Source organism: Cimex lectularius, unplaced genomic scaffold (assembly GCF_000648675.2).
Source record: "Cimex lectularius strain Harlan isolate CLEC.00 unplaced genomic scaffold, Clec_2.1 scaffold270, whole genome shotgun sequence".
Classification (NCBI taxonomy): domain Eukaryota; kingdom Metazoa; phylum Arthropoda; class Insecta; order Hemiptera; family Cimicidae; genus Cimex; species Cimex lectularius.
The window spans coordinates 153,099-176,759 of NW_019392790.1; the positions used below are offsets into that span (position 1 = coordinate 153,099).

The 23,661-nt window shown below is 31.9% G+C and overlaps 2 protein-coding genes across 9 annotated transcripts in view; one reads left to right on the plus strand and one right to left on the minus strand.

The window, feature by feature from the left end:
• LOC106664092 (lysine-specific demethylase phf2-like) overlaps positions 1-9,171 on the plus strand; it is a 34,510-nt gene extending 25,339 nt beyond the window's left edge. For 6 of the 8 annotated variants that reach the window (XM_014389489.2, XM_014389487.2, XM_014389492.2 and 3 more), the window contains 4 exons: positions 509-717; positions 1,176-1,247; positions 1,319-1,406; positions 3,856-7,710. In XM_014389489.2, coding sequence (XP_014244975.1) covers positions 509-717; positions 1,176-1,247; positions 1,319-1,406; positions 3,856-3,935 — 449 coding nt within the window. In that variant the 3' untranslated portion in view covers positions 3,936-7,710. Of the gene's footprint in view, positions 1-508; positions 718-1,175; positions 1,248-1,318; positions 1,407-3,855; positions 7,711-8,995 lie in introns of those variants that run through there. The other 2 variants (XM_014389490.2, XM_014389494.2) reach the window with 2 other exon arrangements.
• A 1,530-nt stretch (positions 9,172-10,701) lies between these two features.
• LOC106664122 (xaa-Pro dipeptidase) lies at positions 10,702-22,892 on the minus strand. The gene is made up of 13 exons (XM_014389560.1): positions 22,743-22,892; positions 15,464-15,644; positions 15,195-15,386; positions 15,085-15,132; positions 14,955-15,016; positions 14,848-14,892; positions 14,513-14,788; positions 13,528-13,676; positions 13,280-13,380; positions 12,985-13,179; positions 12,769-12,920; positions 10,971-11,089; positions 10,702-10,840 (listed from the first exon to the last, which is right to left on the minus strand). Exons 1-13 carry the CDS (start codon positions 22,883-22,885, stop codon positions 10,833-10,835), a joined length of 1,671 nt encoding a protein of 556 aa, XP_014245046.1. The 5' UTR covers positions 22,886-22,892; the 3' UTR covers positions 10,702-10,832.
• Between the last annotated feature and the right edge of the window lie 769 nt (positions 22,893-23,661).

Here is a 23,661-nt window from a genome sequence, read left to right on the forward strand (position 1 = left end):
CATATAAATTCCAATGTATCTGCTGCTTCATGGCAAATTCAGCAGGTTTCTGTCTAAGTTTTTCCCAGTTTTTTAAGGTGGTGATTAATTTGGCAATGCTGTTGCTTCTCCTTCAGGAACTACAATAGCTGAGTGCTAGCGTGATAGACTGCTTGTAGACCACATGGTCGTAGGTTCGATTCCCATTGTTGCCCCCTTTTTTTTACAATACCCTTCCCCCATTTGTACAATCTATTGTTGTACCATTTCTACACATCTTCCTTGGCTAATAAGCTAGGTTCATAGTGCCATTAAAAAATAATAATAATACTTCTCAATCCAATTTGTGGTTCTGTTCAAAAATTTGTGAAGGCTGATCCTATTTTTTTTCCATTTTATCACCCTGTTCATTTCATAAGAGTTAAAATTAGGTATTCTCATACCAGCTCTAATTTGAAGTAAAATTACCATTTTGTTAAAGCATGTTTTTAAAATTGAAATTTTTACAGTTCTAATGTTTACATTTCAGTATATCCATCATTAGATTTATCAGATGAAGAGGATAGTTCTTCGACAGGGAAAAAGAGCAAATCTGAAGAGGATAAAGCTTGGAATCCAAAATCAAAAGTCAATTTTGGTACATTTAGAACCGATAGACCAACAAGGGTCGGAAAAACTAAGCTAGCTGTTGAAAAAGGCTTGGAAGCTGCTGCTGCCAAAAAACCATGTACATTTCAAGTAAGCCTTAATATAATTTTAATAACATTTGAGTATAAAAACATTTTTTAAAAATTATAGTTTTGTTGTTTCAATAAGGAATTTATGTTCGAAGGCTATTTGTGAATTAGTGATTTTTAGCAGCAAAATGTGTTCACTGCTAGAATAAGTAATATTTTAAAAATGTAATAAAAAATACTTGAGTTAGTGTAAATAAAACTATCTGTAAAAATAATAGTAATATTACAATGTCTCTTGAGAGAATGGGTCACGTATTGGAAATGTTTGGTGTATTAAAAAGTGAACAATAGCAATCATTTTTCTTTTGGCAAAAAGCACTAAAAAATGTGTATAAGAAATATTTATTATTAAATATATATATATNTTTTTTTGAGGAAAAAATTGTTCTATTTATTATACAACTATTATTTATTACATTTGTAAAAGTCTAAAAAAATAATGCAATAAATCATTTTTAGACATTACAACTGAAAAAAATTATTACAAAAACTACATCCCGTCCAACTGGAGAGCATTCTTTTAATAGCTGGGTTAGAATTTAGAAGTTTTTTTATTTTAAAATTCGACCAACCCCTGTTTTTAATTTTTTTTTTCATTTTAGACACTTCAACAGAAAAAATTAAATATGAAAGCAATTACCCGTCCATCAGGAGGAGAACAATCGTACTCGTCGCCTCCAAAAGAAAAAGGTAAATACTTCTGAGTGCCATATCTGTCCTTAACCTACTTAACCTAATCCTACATAACCCAACCTTTAAGCGGGGAACACACCCGAAGCAATGCTACCCGAAGTCACCCGATGCAAATCCATTGTCCAATTTTCTATAAGACTGTATTACCCCCATGCACATTTGCCCAATACCACACAACACTACCCTACTCTACGTTATGCTATGCAACCACATTCCCCACTGTTCAGATTTTTGCCAATGTCCAATTTTCCATAAGATTTTATTACCTACCGTCATGCACATCTGCCCAATGCCACACAACGTTACCCTACTCTACGTTACGCTATGCAACCACGTTCCCGACTGTTCAGATTTTCATCGAATTGCTACGAGTACAGTCAAAGACAAAAGAACCAGACTCTCATATTTTTATTTCAAACTATATGTATTATTGTCGTTATATTAATTACAATATACTTATTTTAATATAAACCAAATTAAGCAACATCAAAAATTCATCAGTTTTTATGTTTAAAAAAAATTAATTTTAATGGTTTAGCAGAAAATTGATCAAAACACCAGAATACCATTTATTAATAGAATGAATTTAACTAACAATTTATTACATGGTTTTGCTCATTAAATTTAACTAACAATTTATTTCATGGTTTTGCTTATAAAATTTAACTAACAATTTATTACATAGTTTTGCTCATAAAATTACACCATTTTTGTCAAGTAGCATCAGAAGTGGATGCTTTTATTTTTTGTAGTTTATTTCAAACTATGCATATGTAATTTTGTAGTTATATTAATTACAACATGCTTATTTTAATGTAAACCAAATTAAATGAGATCAAAAATTCGTGAGTTTTTATAAAAATTATTTAATTATGATGATTAAGCAGAAAATTTATCAAAACACCAAAATAAGTTCTAACAATTTATTACATGATTTTGCTAAAAAAATAATGCATTAAGAACAAAAGAGGCATTGCAATTTTGATACACACTGTATGACTGTATGTGGCGTGCGCTTGACGTCAAACAGATGAGCACACCCTATCAAAATGAGACAAGACCATTGGGTCAATTGGGTGTGTTCCCTGCTTTAAACAATTCCTAACCCTAACCTTAACCCTCATAACCCAACCATATATCTATTCTCAACCTAACTCCATCCCTAATCCTAACCTTAAGTAATCCACCCATTTAACTATTCCTAACTCAAAGCTGTCCCTAATCCTAACCCTGCGTGACCCAACCATATAACCATTCCCAACCCATAACTATTTCACTATTCCCAACTCTCTCCCCTTAAAGCAAAATCTATGATATGAAAATGATCATGAAACTATAGTTTGTGTATACATCCAAATATGTATTCATGTTTAAAAGAAAAAGTAAAAAATTAATTGTTATTAATCTAACAAGGCAAGGCATATTGGTCTGTGGTCTGTTGTGATCTTTGTCTTCATTTTCCTTTTTAACAGATCTCAACTGCCATAATAAAATGGACCAATCCCCAACAAACAGTTTATTACATTTTTTGTTTTACTTGAAAACATATATAAAATGTTTTACACAATTTAAAAAAAATAATAATAATAATAAATGGACCAATTGCCAAATGGATCTTTTTGAAAACACATAACCAGGTGAATCAGAGACAGGCAAAAGTAGTAAAAACTTAGGTAAGAAAGTCTCGCCTAAACTTGCACATCTTTTGCATCAAGGCCAAACAAAACTCAGTATCGTTATCAGAATACCCGGATTTATCAATTCATTAGCAATTGAAAATATTGTATCAGAAAACAGCCTAAGCAGGTTCTGCCGAGAAGAAGAATAAACCTCAGTTTATATCTGAATAGGAAAATGCTTCTAGTTGCAAAAAAAGCTAAATCTCGTAAATGTACCTGGGGAGCTACTGTCAAGGCAATGAAAGCAAAAAAAAAGCCTTAAGTAGATAGTGAGCTGTAACTACAATATGGAGGAGCAGATAGTCCCAATTTGTTGGACACAAGCTTAGAAGTCACTGTGAACTTAACAGATGCCAAAGCTTAAGTGCTCCTGTGTTTGTAACAGGCTTTTCCTCTCCCACAAGTACGAACCTCAGTCTGCATAAGTCCATAGACCTACAGAGGATATGTTCTTGATCATCCTCCTTGCTGCCTCTCGTTATACCCCTGGTACTTATTTTATTTTCTTCGATGTTTAATAGGGCCTTGATGCAATCACAGACATCACCTCTCGACCAATGAGGTAGGTGTCTTTAGTGCTGCCTGGCTGTCCAAGTTGACTGCTATTCTTTAGAACTTGCCTGACTCATATGCTTCTTGCATTGACATTATTCTTAAAGTTTGGGAGATTTAAAGTAAATTTCACAAAAAGTGAAATAATTTTAAATTTTATTTGAAAAAGCAGAAATCAACAGTATTGACTGTTAATTGAATTGTTTATTTTACAGTGTCAAGACCAAAGAAAGGATTGAACACTCCAAAGCAGCGCCTCGGCAAGATTTTAAAACTTCACAAGTTGAGGCGTTAAAAATAAGGCTCGGTAAATAGTATTCGTCTAAATTTTGCTCATACTCGTTACATCATTGGTAATGAAACTAAATCAGTAAACACTTTGATGGTAAAGCAACCATTTGAAGGTGCTCAACTTATCCTAAATGTTAAAAAAAAATTGTGTTCATTGAAATTTATCAATTAAATGTAATATTGAAACATATTCAATGGTTGCTTGCCACATAAACATTTATTAGAGTTCATAAAAAATAAATAATTTTAAAAAAGGGATAAGCTGAACTTTAACGTTGCTGAATATTTTATTTTATTCTCCGTAATTATTTAGCAACCCAGCTCAATGATAATGTTTATCATTTTGTTCATTTTAAAAGATGTATATATACATGTACTTAAATAATTGTTGTATAGATTAATTGTTTAAATGGGTTGTTGTGTAAATTTTTTTAGCAGTATCCAAAACATAGTTAAAATGCTGTTATTAGTGTGATGTCTGAGTTTCTTAATAACAGTTGTCATTTGACAGAATACACCCTTATATTATTTGTCTTTTTTTTTTTTTTAATATATATATTAGTGAAAGGTTATGAATAAGGAATATTTAACTATAGACACAAAAATTTAGTATTACAAGAAAAGAAAATCTTCTAAGATTTATTAATTGCAAGGAATGGAATAAGTATTTTATAGTTGTTATATGACTAGCCCATTTTAACAAAAATGAAAATTAAATATATTTGGAGTTTAGCATAAATGATCATACTAAATTTTTTTTTCTTTGTATTTTAGCGGTCATTCATGTGACCTAGTTCATTGAGCGTATTAAGTATAAGTGATAATTTTGACTGACCATTTTATGTTAATTATTATTTTGGTTCATATTTACCATCAATACAACCGTAAAAATTTTCAATTGTGCAAATTTGTATTTTATAAAGGGTTTTTCATGTATTGTGTTCACTGTTATATTTATTTGGAATAGAAGTGCATACATTTATTCACTGCGGTTTTGTTTTAGCTGATTTTAATTTTATTTATTTAATGAATCGCTTAATTTAAAAGTTGGACGGATTATCAGAAGAATTTTTTGAGCAAGATATTGCATCACTGTTGTTATTATATATATTTTATTCTAGTTCGTAAAAATATTGGACAAGTTCTTGAAAAAAAAATCTGCATGTATTTCAAGATACCATCATTACCATGGTAATGTGCCCTATCAATCAGTTTATTTATTTATTTTTATTTTATTTTTTTTAGCCTAAGATAAGAAAATAATACACAGGATCGTATTGAATGAGATTAGGTATATAAAAAGTTACAAAACTCAAAAGGCGCTTTCAGTAAAGTAGGGCAAAAAAATTTGGTTTTGAAAAACACAATTAGGCTTCATAATAAGTTCCTTTAATGCTTCTAAATACAATTTTTTTTGTTTTTTATTTCTATTTTATTTACAGAGACCGAGAGAGTTTGTGCCACCGCATGTAATTTGTATGGTTCTAAAACCCTGTCAAGTTAGCTGCGAATCGGTAGTCATTTTAAAGTTATGGCGGTTTTTTTGGAGGGGGGGAAGGAAAGGAAATTCGCTTGGAAGACAAAAATTTTGAATTAAAAATATTTGTTTATATTTTTCTTAAAATTTGTATTCAGTGGGTTTTCAGGGTATATACTAATATCGACTTCGTTTCTAACTATACAATTTTTTAACCTACTTCTACGTCTTCTTCTTTCCACTTTGTCAAAATTGTTTTTGTCAGCTAGCCATACTAAACCATATATATTAAAATACATAATTTGCGACCAAATTCTGCAAGCATATTAATTTCTTATCCTACTTTTTTTTTTTTTTAATAATAATAATCTTGAAATACATGCATAGTAACAGCACAAAAAAAATGTAATTTACTTTTTTCCTTGTCTCCTAAGGCCCATCAGCAAGAACGCTCGGTCACATGTCTAATATTTTTTGACCTATCGTAAAAAATAAAATGCCATTGAAATCCTTTTTACTTTGTCTGTAAGTCAAATTTCAAGCGTGTTATTGAATGTACAGTTCAAAATATTTATTTTTTTATTTTTTTTTATTTTTTTTTTTTGTCGGGATTTAAGATTATGAACAACTACAAAACAAGCACTGTTGCTTTCTAAATATCACTCTTTTTTTTTCTCATTAGTTTGGTTAAAATTTTGCTACTTGTTTTAAATGACAAGAGTTTTCTGTATTGCAAAAAACTGTGAGTTTATAGTTTTGATTTTGTATTTACAATTACACTTTATTGCTTTAGTAGTTCAGTTACAGTTTGATAAAACTAAAAGTATTTGTTGTTATTTTTTATTCTTATTCACCGTATGTGTTCTTCAGGATAAGATTTGTTCACAATAACTTTCATTATAAAACTGCCTTTAAGTGAATCGAATTAGCAATTATAAAAAAAGGAACATTGGGTGTTGCTTTTTTTTCGTTTTTTTTTCACTTGTATGATTTTTAAGTTATAAATTTATACTGTATTGTTATTCGTGTTTTAAGGTAATATTTATTTAATATTATGATATACTGTAAAAAATGTATTAAGATGGTTTAAATTTTTAGGAATGCTTTTTTTAATAGATCATAGATTCCAGTTTAATTTATTAAGACTTTTAATTTAGAACTAGGTTATTTTGTGGCTGTTCAGTTTAAAATAATTAAATGTAATATTTTGTAATAATTGCCATATATGTATCTGTATTCAGGCCAAAAGTTTTATTATAAACATAATTTTTTAACAAGACTTGCATTATACCACTGATAGATGGATATTTTGGCCTGTAATATATTAGCATGTTCAATGCGGGGTTGAATTTCAATTTTCACCAACTTGGATGGTAAATATTTTTTTCTAGGTTAGAGTATATACTTCAGCTCTGCCTAGACAGTCGCATTGAACATGTCGATTTACGAATGTATAATTTTAAGTTTTGCCTTATCAAAGTTAAAAAATAGAAAAGTATCGAATTATGAGCCCTGAAATTTATACTGTTTAACTAGACTACCATTCTCCTTAATAAAAATAAATCTGTACTATTAAAGAGAATGGAAGACTTGTTAAACAGGAAAAAATACGTTTATTTAACACTTTGTTAAAGAAATTGTACAGTATGTTTAAAGATGTAATGATTATAATTGTGTCAACTTTTTAAAACTTAAATAGTGTTAAGTTTTTATGATTATGTGATTAATTTAGATTGTTGTTTTATTTATTCTATTTTTTTTAATATTTGATTTAACAGTTATTGTTTTTTAATTGCTTGAAGCTGGTGGAGATATTTAAATTTCCAGACCTTGCGGCAGCATCAGCACAACAAAAAAACAATCTAGTATTAATAGAAAACTGGTACAAACTAACTTATGTTAAGCGATTGTATATAATTTTAGTCTCGATTAGTTTTCAAAGAGATGATCCATCCTTTTAGTTTGTTTTTTATGCCCAATGTGATTTGTTAAAAGAAGCGAATGCTATACATATACATGTTGTTGTCAACACTGTCACTTTAAATAACTTTAAAATTTTATTACACAGCCTAGAAATTAATTTAAAAAAAACTTTATTTGCAACAATTTTAACTGAGTAAATATCAAAGTCCATAAAATCTATTACAAGGCTCTTAATTTCTGTATAATTTGTTCAATTAAAAAAAAGTTTATGATCCTTCATTCTCCCGTTAATCCTAACCTAAATATAACTTTAACCGTACCTGAAACTAATATTACCTCTCCATGCAAGGAACTAGCATATGCTTTGCATGGTCCAACCTAAAACTAAACATAGTATAAAATGACTTGATCCGTCCCTAATTCTACTAACTTCAACGTTGAAAAACCCCAACCCAGCCTAACAAAACCTAGCCCACCCCTGATTTCCCTGCAAGGAACTGGGATGTGCTATCTTGCATGGTCCAAACTAAAAATAAATATGTAATCAATTAAAAATAAAACCAAAATACAAATAACTAACCTGTCCCTAACTATACCTAACCTGACCTAACCCACATCTAACGTTATCTCAATATGTAATGAACTAACATATTCTATCTTCAATGGTCCAAATAAAAATAATCATATAATAAATAGAAAAATACAAATACTAATCTAGCCTGTCCCTAACTATGCCTAACCTTAGCTATCTCTAACCTATTCTTACCATCCAATATATTGTTGTTGTTTTTTAATTAACACAATGGTCTTATTCAGAAATTAAAAGCCAATAACAACTTCTTCTTAGCTAGTCATGTAAAAACCTTTAAATCATAAGAGAAAAATCTGCAACTGTAAACATATTTTCTTCACCATTGTAAAAAATGAACACAGAAAGGAACTTAAGATTTCCTCTCTGAACCTTCTCATATTATCTAATAGAAAATATATTATTGTTGTTCTAAAATTACTGTTTTAACGTCATTGCAGTTGTGTTCTTTACTGCATGTCCATGTGAAATTTTACATAACTGTTATAATGTATATGATATAGTACTACTTTTAGATAATGTTTGTTTGAAGAAGAAAAATGTATCGGGATTTTTTTTTTTGTTGTATCATATTCTCTACAGATGAAATTTACAGTTTAACCATATACCAAAGTTGTTCATGTAATACGATGTATAGTCATTCCTCTTGTATTGTAGTTGTAATTTTCAAGTATTGTAGTATTTCTTTTCTTTTTTTAATTCACCGGCTCTGGAGAGAAAAAGAAAACGTTGTTATAACATTGTGGTCAATTAAGATGAATTAGGGTTCGATCTCATGTTTTATAATGTGCCATTTTAAAATGGCAGAAATTGTGATAAACATTTGTGTGATTTTTTCTATTTTCATTGAGTTGTATTTTTTTACGAATATAATATATATATATTTTTACAAAAAATTGGTATTGTTTTTCATATTTTTACCCTATTAACAATAATATTTCATAATTTCTCACATTAAAACATAAAAAGGTCACTGTAATAAATAATATTTTGTAATTGTGGATGTTTCAATTAAAACTATAATAATTAATAATTATTGTTTTTGATTATTACATAAATTTTATGAAATTTTCAGTTAAATGGACAAATAGCTTGATACTGTATATTCTCAACTACTTAACTGGAAATTTGATTAATTCTAATAGAAACCAAACAAAAAATAGTGAAGATAAATGGAAATTATAAACCTCAATTATTGCCCATAAATTTCAAGATTCTTCAAGTAGACTCCAGTCATAAATAAAAACTTTGTATAGAAAAATTGTGTTGTCTTAAAACCCTACATTTATTACAGTAATATCAGGCAAAAAATTCATTAAATATATTAGTTTATTAAATGTATGAGGCATTGCTGCCCGTTATATATGGAAAATAAAGTCGACCTTGATGCGAAGGGTGTACTCAATAGTTATGCCAGAATCCTATATTGTACCTAAATGTCAGCCTTGAAAATTTATTTTAAACCTCTTTGAAACATTGGTAACATGACATTTGTATAAACAGTACGTGCTTACTGGATTTGTATAAAAGCGGCTTGTTTCCCTAACCCTAAACCATTCCTAACATAAGCCTAACCATTCCTAACTTTAATCTAGCAACCCTAATCGGGCCCATAACCCTACCTAACAACAGCTAGCCTTACCTAACACAACCCTAATCCATACCAAAGCCTACTTTACTAACCATTCCTATCCCAAGTCTAATCAGCCCCTAATCCTATCTAATGACTAATAGCATTACCTAACCCAACCCTACTCTGTCCCTAACCCTGCTTAACTAACCATTCTTATCACAACTTTAATAAGCCCCTAACCTTACCTAACAACTGCTAGCCTTACCTAACCTAACCATGCTTCGTCCCTAACCCTATTTTACTAACCACTCCTACCCAAACTCTGATCTCCCCTTTAAACATTCATTACATGACCAACAAGTATACTCTAATGTAAAGGAGCCTTCATTGGGGAGGGAATGCCCCAATTTCCCCTTCCCATAAGAATAAAATTTACACTCTACAGTAATATCTTTTCAAAGTTCGATGATCCCATTATTTTTTCTCTTATAGAAAGATCAAGGTAATAATACCTATAGTAAAATGGGTGTGTCTCCTGTGGATACAACAAGGAAAAAACGAATTCACCAGAGAAAAAATAACATTATCGTAACAAAATTAATGTTTTGTCATTACGGTCATGTTCTTTACTGCATGTCTATGTGAAATTTTGCATAAGTTACAATTTAAGATAATGGAAAAAATAGAAATGTCCCTAACCTTATCCAAATATTAAAAACCTGACCTAACCTGACTTGTCCCTTACTCTAACGTATGCACTTCCCATTAACTTGAAATCGATGACATCCCAAAACCTAATGTTAATGGTCATGTCCAAATAGCCGTGTTAATAAAAATTTTAGCTAAAAAACAACCTAAGGCTGAGCAAAAAATGGATTTGTAGTTGGTTAATAAAAGTTGTAAAATTAGAAAATTATGAAAATGCTAAAGAATTTGATGAAAACCAACACAAATCAATTGTATTTAACATCTAACATCCTATATAACATCTAACCATTATTACATTTTGAAGGTAAATATATTATACACAGGGTAATTTGACCATTTTGGTTCGCTTATCTTTGCTGGGTTAGTATCTGCCTTTTGACATCTTCAATGGCGAGTCTGTTGTACAAACGTATAATTGTACAAAATAATGTCACCTTTTGTATTAACAATGTTATTTTACAATAATTAAGGAACATTTCAAAACACATATAAACATTTTATTATTGAAAAATATAATTTTATCATTTTCTTTGTGTTATATTCGGTTTTACAATTTCAGCCTGATATTTATAAACATTTAAATTTCAATCTTTCCTTGCCCTGTGTAGAGTACATCCATACCTCCTCCATCTTATTGACCTGAAACAATAAAATTTAAAAAAACATATTCAAACTTGAAATGAGAGTGACTAATCATTTTATGCTATACATGCCCGACGTATTTAAGCAGAGCATATTAAAATAATAAAAACTAAACTAATACACTAACCTTTAATAACTTCAGGGGAAAGGATGGGTGTTGCATGTTTTTTACCACGTTGGTTGGGTAGAGGGAAATGCAATTTGACTTCTTCTTCTTGGTTCATCCACGCTTCTATTTCCTCAACTCTAAAACCAATGTCAATTATGAAAATTATACATTTAAACTTTTTTTTAATGGCTTTATGTTCTGAGGATATTAGCCAATGACAATATGTTATTATACGTATTCGTTTTTTTGGGGGGAGGGGGAAGGGTAGTGTGAAAAAAAGGCCAGAGGCGACGGTGGGAATTGAACCCACGACCGCTGGATCTACGAGCCGAGAGTCTCTCACGCTAACCACTCGGCTACTGCAGCCCCACATTTAAACTGAAAAGTGTATAAATATAAAATAAATTGAGGAAATATGTGAATAATTATTAAAAGACAGAAGATGCGAAGACTGTGGGAGAATGTTGCACAGCATACTTTAAAATAATTACAGAACTTTTTTTGTGGGTACCAGAAACTAGAGTTCCGCTGAGATCGTGAGATGCGATCTGGTGTGACGTTAGTTTTAGAAAAACATTTTCTTTATCGTGCCAACGCTTCGATCTTTATTGAGATCATTTTCAAGGCCTGGGATTTATAAACATTGTTTATATTATACAAGTACATCTGGATGTGAAAAAAGTGAATTTATATACAATGCTAGAAATTTTAGACTGAATCAAAGTACTTGTACTCACTCAAAGTGTTTGTTTTCTGTGTAGATAACGTGTTTGGTTATCGTGTTGAGAATGCCAGTGAGATATTGATGTTTTATGTTTATATACGTTGGATTTTGAAGGGGTGGGGAAGGAAGTTGGGATCGAAAACATTTTTATAAGAGGAGTCAGCTTCTTTGAGGTGAAAGGAGCCGACAATGTGAAAGAATGGGTAATGGTTCGGCCTGATTATCCTTTCAGGATTATATAGATGGGGATAATTAGGGAAAGGAAAGCTAAATTGTTGAAGAATTAGACTATGTAGAAATGTCTGATGTGAGGGATGTAATGATTGTTTTATATGTTTTATGTGATGTGATGATATATCTCACGATCTCCAAATAACCATCAACTAACGGTCACTAAACACCACACATTTTTACAGCTTATTTTATTCCTGATTCTATTTTTGGGACTCACAACACGTGTGTGAATTGAACCCCCGGTGTACTATTGTTCTTCCATCGAAAAAACTCATTTTCGAAGGGGTTTGGGACCGAATTCAGGGTCGATGAGATCCGATCCCGCCCGACTTTCAAATTATGAGTGTAGCGGCCATTGCTCCTCTTATGCATCAGAAAAAAACGTCCAGAGACTATGGACGACTGTGGATCTGCTAGCTTGGAGTCTGATGCGTTAACATGTTCGTTACAGGCATCATTCTTGGATTGGATTATTCATCCCCACTTGTGTAAGGTTGTCGAGTGTTTGGGGGATATTTTCTAATCGAATCGGTAATTGAGGATACCAAGTCAAAGGAATTTATTTGTTCTATGGGTGGGCATATGTAAATAATGAGTGGGTAAACAATATATGTTGGCTGATTTGCCTAACCTGGCCTTCCTCATATACGGGCAATTTTTTTAGCAAAATTTTAATTAAGGGTCATTTATAAACCTAAATATAATTCAAACTGTAAAAAATCCATATTTCAAGAGTATTTTTACAAATCAGTGTGTACAGTACGAACGTGTTACCCCTTGGCTACATTACAGAACTTATTGTAGCTATTAATAAATTAAACTTACAGTAAATAAGAAATTATAAAAAATAAAACTAACGTTCTTGGTACTTTTGAAAGAAGCTCACAGCCATAATCAGTAATAAGCACATCATCTTCAATTCGTACTCCTCCAAATCTTTTGAATTTATTTACAACATTAAAGTTGATGAATTTTGCCATCTTCTCATCATTTTTGGCCTTTTCCAAGAGCTAAAAAAACACAAATGGTCAAATTCTACATGGCTTTTGAACATTATGAACACAAAATTATTACCACATCAATAAAATAACATCCGGGCTCAATGGTCAAGACCATATTTTTCAACAGGAACCGGTTCATTCTTAAATTTTTCAATGATGCCCTCGTCGGACGAGGAGGAGTGTCATCCAAATAGCCGCCAACATCATGCACATCAATGCCCATTAAATGTCCCAAGCCATGCGGCATAAAAATAGAACCCAATTCCGCCTAGAAATAAACATTTTGGTTCATTAATTTATAACATTTGTGAGATTTTCTGATGAATGATCAAACCACAATTTAAACATTACAATAATTACAGACTTACATCAAGCATTTCTTCAACATCCCCAACTAACAAATTGTGGGCTTTCATTTCTGTAAACATTGCTCGTAATGCATGTAGATGTACCTTTTCCCACTGGACTCCTGCAACCATTTAATATATGGTATATATACATAGCCTCAAAAAATCTGCCAATAATTTTTTTTTTTATTAATACTTCACTTTATTTCAAGTCTCATTAAAAGTTCAATCAATCAGATAAAAAGAGTTTATAAGAATGTGTTTATTACCTGGTCTAGACTCTTCTACAGCTTTGTTTCTCGCGTTTAATACAGCATTGTAAATAACTTTTTGTTCTTCTGTGAATTTACCGTTGACAGGGAAGCTGCATGTAATGTCTGAAGCATAGCCATAATATGAAGCACCCATATCAAACAAACTGCAATGTAAATGAGAAAGGGTGAAAAACAGAAACAACAAAACATAAGCTCTATGTAAAAGAAGTATCTAAAAACATTGAATCATCGATATGTAACCTAACCTGTCCTTAATCCTTACCTAAACATAACCCTAAAACCACTTAACCTAAACATAATCCTAACCCATCCCTAACTTTATCTACAGTTGCAAGTAACTAGCAGTATATACTATCTTGCCTGGTTCAAACTAAAAATAAACATGGCATAAAAATAAAAACAAATCTAAGCATTTAACCTTAACTTAACCCTAACCAAACTTAAACACAACCCTGAAACACCTAACCTATCTCTAACTCTGCCCAACCTAACCTAAACATAATTTTAGCCCATCCCTAACTGTATCTATACATGCAAAGGAATTAGAAGGATATGCTATCTTGCATGGTCTAAACTAAAAATAAACTTAATATAAAAATAAAAAACAAATACAAACACCCTATACAAAAAATTAACCCTAACCATAACCTAACCTAAACATAACTAACCCTACCTAAAATAACCTAATCCATCCCTAATTCTAGCTAACTTCAACATTAAACAACCTTAATTCAACCTAACAACTGTAACCCAACCTAACATCTTTAACTTTACCTCTCCATGCAAGTACCCTAACCTATCGCTAACTGTACCTAACTTAACCTAAGCATAGCCCTACCCTACATGAAATAACAAATTGGTCGCATTACATTAAGTCAGAAAGAGGCTCCTAGTAATCTGAACATTTTTTGCCAAGGCACCTGTAACTTTTAAAGTTTCTTTAAAGGTCAACACTTCAGCTTTTGTCTAAATCACTTACCACATCTCTCCGTCATTGATGATTTTGTCATTTGGAGCACCAGCATGGCCATAATGCAATACAGCAGCATTGGGTCCTGAACCACAGATGCATGTATAAGCTGTTGTGCGGCATCCTCCCGTATAATAGCAATAGTGGAGGAAAATAGATTCAGCCTGGTACTCGAAATGGCCAACCATGGAAGGGAGATTTCGCATGACGTATTTATGCGCTTCGGACGATACCATGCTGGCCTGTCTCAACAGCTCGATTTCATGCTCATTTTTTAAAACACGGCTAAAACATTAAGTATAGTAAAAATAATATATTCTATTAAATCCAAATTAAATACTTACAGTTCGCTCATTGTTGGATACAGCACAGTCAGGTCGGTCGGATATCTAAAAGAAAATAAATCAGGTTAAAATTGGACACTCTTAATAATAATTGTACCCATACTAACTTTTTACTATTTTCAAACTGTGGAGCATCCATTTTTATATCACTATCAGTGTTTGTACCACTCTAAATAACAATTCACGTTAAAAAACATTATTTAATTATTAAAAACTCAGCTAAAAGTTATTACTTACAAGAAGGAATATTTTTTTGGGGTTGCACTTCGTCAATACTGTACTAATCTAAATAAAAATATTATAATAATTATCTACACAGTCTTGTTAGAAAAATCAAAACACTTCACCTCATCTTCATAATAGACTTGATTTACACTGTACAAAGTCTTTACATCTTCTGGTGTTAAAAGCTCCCCCATCCAAATTGCATAAGATTCAGGCAGTCGAGGCATGAATAAGTATGAAGTATTGGTTTTCAAGCAAATAGCGCCCCAATATGAAGGATGACGGACTCCAAAAGCCCAATGAAAAAATGGTTCCTAAAATTGTTTTCAAAAATGTCTTTTAATGCAATCTTTCAATTTTTTTTTAAAGAATATTTTTAAGAAAGGCCAACCTGCTTAAAAGTGTATTCGACATCGGTGTTGTAGACATTGACCGCTTCGCCACCTTTCAAAAGAATGAACCCTTGAGGCTCGACTGACTTCATCTTCTCGTATAGCCTTTCACGGTTGATCCGAAAGGTCTCCATAGATACAGGTGGAGCATTTTTTGTAATTGTGTAATTACCCATCGCCCTAGAACAAAATTAAACCACTCTATAAATCCGATAAAAGTAAATTTTCACAATTTGAGATTAAAATTACATCAGTGTGGAATGTTTGTGTCTTAGGAAAGCAGATGTTTCAAATGAATCGAGGGGTTTACAAGAAATTTGATACTACCATGACAACTAAATCTACAAAACTTTTTATTTGCATATATTATTTATGATTAATGATAAAGAAAAGACCATCATTTTAAAATAATTTGAATACACGATTTTCTGGGTTTATTTTCTAATTGCAGATTATAGTATCAGCAGAAACATATATTTGAGATGATTTTTTCAATGGGCATAAATAATAATAAGACACCTAAAATAGTAAAATGTAATTAATTCTTTCAGAGAACAAATTTCATTTGCGAAAAATCCAATCTATTCACTATTCCCCCACCAAAAAAAATGTCTGACAGGGATGCCTGCTGTGTCCTCTATTATTCTCCTTTTTCAAAGATGGCCTAGTCAGTCAGGGTTAATTCGTTAATCGTTATTTGGATGGACAGTGGAGCTCTTTGTATTGCTGGTCATTTGAAGGGAAGAGGAAGTAAATCAATGGTTTAGCTCGACACTGAGACTCTGTGTAAATATCTTGCTCTGAAAGCTTCCTGGCAAGGAGGGTAAAGCCACAGTGTCTTCGGTAAAAATCCTAAGTAGACAGTGGAGTTTGAATGGGGGATTGATTATGTTGTTTCATTTGCCCGATGAAATGTTTTCCTGCAACTCCTGTGCAGGGCATTGTAAAAATTGGTCTGTAAGATTTTTGCATTACTTAGTACATGCATTGAACAAAGTACATAAAAAAGCTCCTATGAAAACCCGCCCAATGTATCAAAAAATCTCCCAAGGCTTGTTTTTCATAGGGAAAATTATATGGTTTTAGTTACCCCAAAAAGGACAAAAAAGTCTCAGAACCACTCCTCAACACCAAACAATTTAATTTTCCAGAAAGAATGTACACTAGTAAGTACGTGTGTGTGTGTGTGATGATTAGTGACCATTGATTAATGCATTATCAATGATTATGCAGAGATCGTGAGATGCGGTCTGGTGTGATGTAGATTTCAGAAAAACATTTTCTTTATCGTGCCAACGTTTCGATCTTTATTTACTAGTAAGTACATAATAAATTATTTAAAAAAAAAAAAAAACCACCAGTATGCTATATTTTTAATTATTTTTCAGATTCTGATTTGAAAAGAAAAGAAAAATCAACTGCAGGAGTTGAGAGCAAATTTCGCTCAAGAAATTCAAGACAATTCTAGCAAAAATCCACTNTTTTTGCCAACAACCTCTGGCAGAGACAGTTTTTAATACATTTCTCCATACTTTAGATATATGCATTTGTATCTTATCTAATCTATATTTTTTTTTAGTATTTACTATTTTAGATAATGAGATGTATAGACTGGGTAAGTTTAAATAGCGGTAATTTCCCTTTCTGTTTAAATGTACAGTGTTTCCCAAATAAAACAGCCAAAATCATATTGGGACACTGTTGACATATCTTCCTCAACATTTCATTCTGCGATAATCATTTCAATGGATATAAAATGGAAGTTAATAAGGAGAGAAATATTTAATTAAGAAATTGTCATTTCAAGGCCTTCAAGAACAAATGAACATGAGCTAAAATTTACACATTATCTTGCAAATTGACTAGTTACTGTGGATTATAAGTTCTTTTTCTAGGGTTTATAACAAACGATTATTAGGTGTCATTGTCAGAAAAATTGTAAGCTTTTCCAAAAGTTTTATATATTGTATTTTTATTTATTTATTTATTTATAAAAGCATTTTGAGGCAATCTAAGCCTCCTTCTCATTGAATGTAACGCTTCTTTCTTAACAAGGAGAGTGGAGACCCAAGATCAAAATAAAGGGAATAGAAGAGTCAAATGAAATTGATTGGCGAGGATAGTTCATAAATTGGGAAAGTTGGCATGCCAGGAAAGTCGATGGATCAGAAGAGTCTACAGACCAGAAAAGTCCATAGATCAGGAGAGTTGGCAGGCCAGGAAAGTTGATAGATCTGCAAAGTCGACGGACCAGGAGGGTTTTTTTACCTTAGCTTTTGCTATTAGACCATTGCTCTTTTTGTATCCTCCATACAGTCCCTGACCCCAAACCCACCATATCAGCAAAACAGCTGCTCTCGGTGTTACTAAATGTATATTTTTTACTATCTTTTGCCGATCTCTAAGTGGGATGTGTGAGTGTGGGCTCCACCCACAATTCACCAACTATCAGAGGCCCAACATTGCCCAGAGAGGGCTCTCAGGGCCACAAACTGTCCCTGGAGGCAGAGAAGAACACCAGTGGATCTACGGAGAAGGCGGTTAATGTAAGAGACTATTATACTATTGAGAGGATTTAATTACTGTATATGGGTATTGTATATGTAAATAATCTCTTTTTCGTTTGTGTTGTATCTCTAAATTGTTATATTGCATTTATAAATAAACCATAAAATTGCTCTATCAATTTCAAGATTTTTTAAATTGACCCAATATTATAGATACAATTAATGTTTAGCCAATCAATGTAAAGCTTGCTTTATATCAAGTGTCGCAAATTTTTATATCATATTTCAGCCAGATAATGATTAGTCGACAGAAAAAAAATTCAAACATTTGGAGAATCAATAAGCAAATAAACATTTCAACACTGATAATATCACTCCAGATGACATTTGACATCATAAAAAACATTGAAAAGTCATTCATCACAGAAATGACTGACTTGCTTGATTGCCAAAAGAATTTTTTGTATATAAGTTCAGTTTCAGCATCATATTATTTACAGATAAATTTATTTTGTTCGTTTTTTCCCAGAATTACTATAAAATTTAATTTTCAATTAATTAATCTTTAATTAAGATTTTGGTTGAGATAAAAAAGTCAGTACCACAAGCGGGATTCAAACCCACGACCTTCGGCGACTTTTATCGTCACGATAGCTCAAGTGGTTAGAGCAGCGGCATATTGAGCCAAAGGTCGTGGGTTCAAATCCCGCTTGTGACACTGACTTTTTTATCTCAACCAAAACCTTAATTAAAGATTAATTAATTGAAAAGAATTTATTCAGTCAAGCGGACCATGAAACCTAATAAAAATAAAATTTAATATTTAAGTGATAATCAAATAATTACATTCCATCAGCCTTTAACAAAAATATAGGAGTTCAATTTTTATTTGAATTTAAATAATTAAAAGAACCGTTTTATTGGCAGTTAAGTGAACTAGTGAAGTGTTTAGTGGATTTAATTTATATGAACTATTGCACTGTAGGATATCGAAGTTTCTTTTCTCACCATTCATTTGTATTCTGCTTAGTTTATCAATGGTTAGAGACAAAATTTGTATAGTTTAAAAGTTTCTGACCATTTAGATTCAGTTTACAAGATTTCTAAGATAAACTTTAAATTTATTTATGACATATCTTAACATAAATGAGAAAATTTAAGTCAGCAGAATAAAAAATTATATGCTAGCAAAGACCTAGATGTGCCAAGACTACATTATTAATTCAGTGGAATATTTAAAAGAACTATTTTTCTCCTAGAAGTTCAACAAACTCGTAAAGTGTCAATAATGTGTAATTTATATAATTGCACCAGTGTCTCAGCTCTTCTCCTTAATTTGTTTGACCTTTACTTTCAATTCCCCCCCCCCAAATAAAGGCAAAACTTGTCTTAGCATAAGACTTCACTATTCAAAATCTCTATATATAAAACAGTTCTGTGACTGACTGACAGACAATGCACATACCAAACTGCTGGATCTAAAGGGCTGAAATTTCGACAGTGCATTCCTACAGTGACACGGTTAGCCGCTGAGAAAGGATTTTTTTGAAATCCCACTATGGACAATTTTGTACCATGAATAGACTGAAGCAAAATGAATACGAGAAGAATTTGAGAAACAAAACATTTTTTCAGAGTCATACTAACAATGCATCACATTAGAAAGGTACAATGTGGACAAAGCCGTGGGTAAAAGCTAGTATACTTTTTTTAAAAGGTCGAGTAATCAAATATTTATTTTTCAAATGTAAACCTGTCTTAGTATGAGTAGAATAATAACGCAGAAATTGTTAATAAAAAGCAATACTATGTAAGAACTTTATACGCTTAAAACCTGACAGATCACCAACATTTTCAAAAACCTTGAGGACAAAGAAACACAATAATAATAGCTCCTATAAATAAATAAAAAAATAATGGTGTTATTATTATGGGGAAGTTGTACATCACTTACTCATCAAGCTACGGTCACCATAAAATTTGCACCTAGGGCTCTACACCTGAGGACCTCTGACAATGGGACAGGGGGGCTTTGTACCAGAAGCTTGAGAGAATCACATGGTGTATGTTTTGTACAGATGGCATGTGGTCATACCCGATTTCTGCAAGTAGGGTTTTCACCGCCAGACCTCAAGAATTTGCTTTTCCTTTCCTCCATCCATATTTGGAGGACCAACCTAAACTGAAAGGATCAGAAAATGAAAGGAGTCAGGTCACGAGGACAGTAGAGACCCGAATGAAGGGAACAAACGAGTCAAGTTGAATCGATCGATGAGGAGAGTCGGCAGACCAGAAAAACCAATAGTTAAATAAGTTGAAAGACCAGTAAAGTCAACAGATCAGGAGAATAGGAAGACCAGGAAATTTCAGAGATAAAGAGTCGACAGACCAAGTATGTAAAAACATCAGAAGAGTAGATGAATCAGGAGATTTGACAAACATGGAAAGTCTATAAATCAGAAGAGTCGACTGACCAGTAAAGTCAATAAATAGAATGATTTGACAGACAAGGGAAGTAGACAGATCAGGAGAATAGGAAGACCAGGAAGGTGTTGACATGTTTCATCGCAAGCTCCAATTTGTTTTATTTTAAAAACTCATTTAACATAGGAAAACACTCCAACTCTTCCTTCTCAACAGATTCAATCCAAAACTGGATTTTTCTTTTAAAAATGTGAACTTTGTCATTAGCATCGAAAGTTGTTTCTCTTCCCTTGCAAAGAATCATTTTCATGAAAATATCAGATAAATATGACGTTACACATTGCCATTTCTCACCATTGAAAACATTGGCCAGTTTGACATTACAGTCCTCAGCAGAGATGACTTCAGAACGTAATTCCTGTAATTATGAAAGTGCTTTCCCATATGACAGCCACCTCACTTCTGTATGGAGAAGAAGGGAATGATGAAGGCTTCCTACATCGTCACATAGTATTATGAAAGATTGTGACTTCAATGGCTGCGACTTGATATAATTAATAATTTGCACACTCATCCGAAACTTTCTTAAAAGAGGTGTGGAGAATACAATGACTGCTGCAACAATTCTTTTATTGATTTTTTGCTTTAATAATCACTCCGATCATTAGTCATTGCTTATACACCTATTCAGAGACTTGTAGAATTTGAGCTTGAGGTGCTTCATCTGAAGGCTTCAGTAATGTCCTCATCAGAAGGTTGTCCTTTTCTGGCTGTGTAGGTGATGAAGGAACTGCATGCTTCCTCAGAGATCCTGACTTCAGCTACCGATCCATATTGGAGAAAATAACTGATCAATGAGAATTACACACACAGGTAAACACTTTAGAAACTGTTTTTTCTCATCTAACTTCTTTAAACTGTTCCAAATCTCTTGGACCAGGTGGTATTCAACCATTACTTCTATATCACTGTATATATGCTTTAGCACCTGTTCTCTGTAATATATTTAATTATTCTTTGAATCAAGATGCTTTTCCTAACTTCTGGAAAGTTCGACTTGATATTCCTTATTTAAGAGTGGTAACAAAAATATAGTAACTATCGTCCTGTTTTTATTCTTCACTAAACACCGCACCGCTTTAACAAATCTTTTTACTTTTACTACTTTTCTAAACACAACTTGAATGTGGTAATCAGGTAGAATCTAATTTATTCGTATAGAAATACTTAAAGATAATTTAATTTAAAATATACATAATAATTCAAGATTTAACATGTCTGCACACTTGTCTGTGGAATGAAGAAAAAGAAGGATTAAAAATTGTAAGATGTGGAAAGTTGGCTGGATGCATCGTTCTGTCATTAGGAGTATTTTTACTGCAGTTAGTAGAATGGTAGGAAATATTAATAAGTCTAAGTAGCTCAATACTGAAAAATTAATTTGACCAAGTAAAAAAGGACTGCCAATATAGTAGTTAATAATTTTGAAAAGAGTAATTAAATCAGAGCGAAGTTTACATGTCTTTAGGGGAAGGAAATTAAACTACTGTTTAAATTATCTATAGTCAGTAATAGTTACTCCTATTTTATTGGCAAGAATTCTGAGAAATTTAAATTGTACCGATTGAAATTTTAATATAAATAATTTAACTTAAATTTCTGTACTTGTATGTAGGTTGAGATATTTACTGAATATATTTCTCTAACTTTGCACAAAATAATCTCATTATTCCTTATTTAATCAATTTTTTTTTTAAATTGTTTTCTAATATTATTTAGAAATAATACCTCACGACTTCATCAAATTACGAAAGAACATTACTATTATTATTATTGCAATTGCCAGAGAAGTTTGAGCTTGAATCACATTTTTCAAAAAACAACGGCTTTTTATAAATAACATTGGACAAATACAGGGCGTCCCAGAAGCAGCAGTTCCCGGTACTCCAGTATCAACAATGAATTTTCTAGGAAACTGATCGAATTTTCTGTCCGTCTCACATAAAAATAAACGAAGAACAAATAAATACAAATAAAGAAAAAACTTTCGTTTTCAGTACTCATTGTTATTAGTTTTTGTAATTTTATTTATTCATTCTACGTTTGTTTTTGTAATTATTAATTTTTCTGGAAGTTCGTCGTGGACCAGTTTGAGAAGGCACAAGTCGAGAATATCAGTGGAACTTTATACTTATGGAGGAAATTGTTTAAAACAAAAATGGAAAGTTGGACATACGCAATAATCAAATACAGTTCAACTTTCTTCTGGTTGCACCCTTTTCAACCCCAGTTAACATACTGAATAAACTAAACGATCAAAAAACTCAGGATGAAAATGAAAACTTACTCGGTCATTTTTGAAGTTATTTCAGTGTTTTTGACGTGACAACGCCGTTCGAAGAAATGGGACAGAAACGAAAATGATCTACGTTGAATTTGAAATGACTGATTGGAACGCAACGACTCCACCCGTATCAGTAATCGTATCATGACAAGTATCCGAGGTCCGTACCAAGCTTTCGGCGGGTGGGGGTAGACGTCACAAGAAAAACAAAATCGTTCAGAACTTGGCAGTTTTCTCTTTTAAAAAACAACCGTGAGCACCAGTATTTATTATTAAAACAATATTTTTAAAAATCCCGAAAGATTTCAATTGTCTCGTTGAAATTTTCAAGATGTTTTCCGTTGTTTAATTGAAATTTCTGCACATTAAATAGTTGAAGCTCCATAATGGTTTCATTTTTCAACATTGTTGGAGTTTCTATTTTTGTGCTAAAATAGTTTCTAAAATGTCTCATGTTTTGAACAAATGAATTCTGTTAGTGTTGCCCCTTGTTGTTTTCTTTTATCTCAACTGTTTATATCCCAACTGATTATATTTATTAACTGACTTAAGGTTTTAGAAAAGAAAACACTTAATTGGTTGAAACAAAATTTTAGTTGCATAAAAACTGAATTTAGAAAAATCTTTGTTTGAGCGTGTTTTCTCCACTATTTCAAACTCATGATTTTTCCTCCAAAACTCAAAAATTTAGAGAAAAATTGTAAAATCATTTTAATTTCAAATATATGGGCAAATCAAAAATAGCAAAACGATTGTGGCTTTCTTTTCTCCTGTGCTCATGTATATCTCCCACAAAGAGGTAGAGCGGTCTTAAATAGGAAAAAGAACGAAATTGAATTTATTAAGCAGCTTACAGTCTTCACGAGCGAGGGAATGTTGTTGGCATGGTCATAGATCTTGATGGCAATGGATCGCAGGCCCT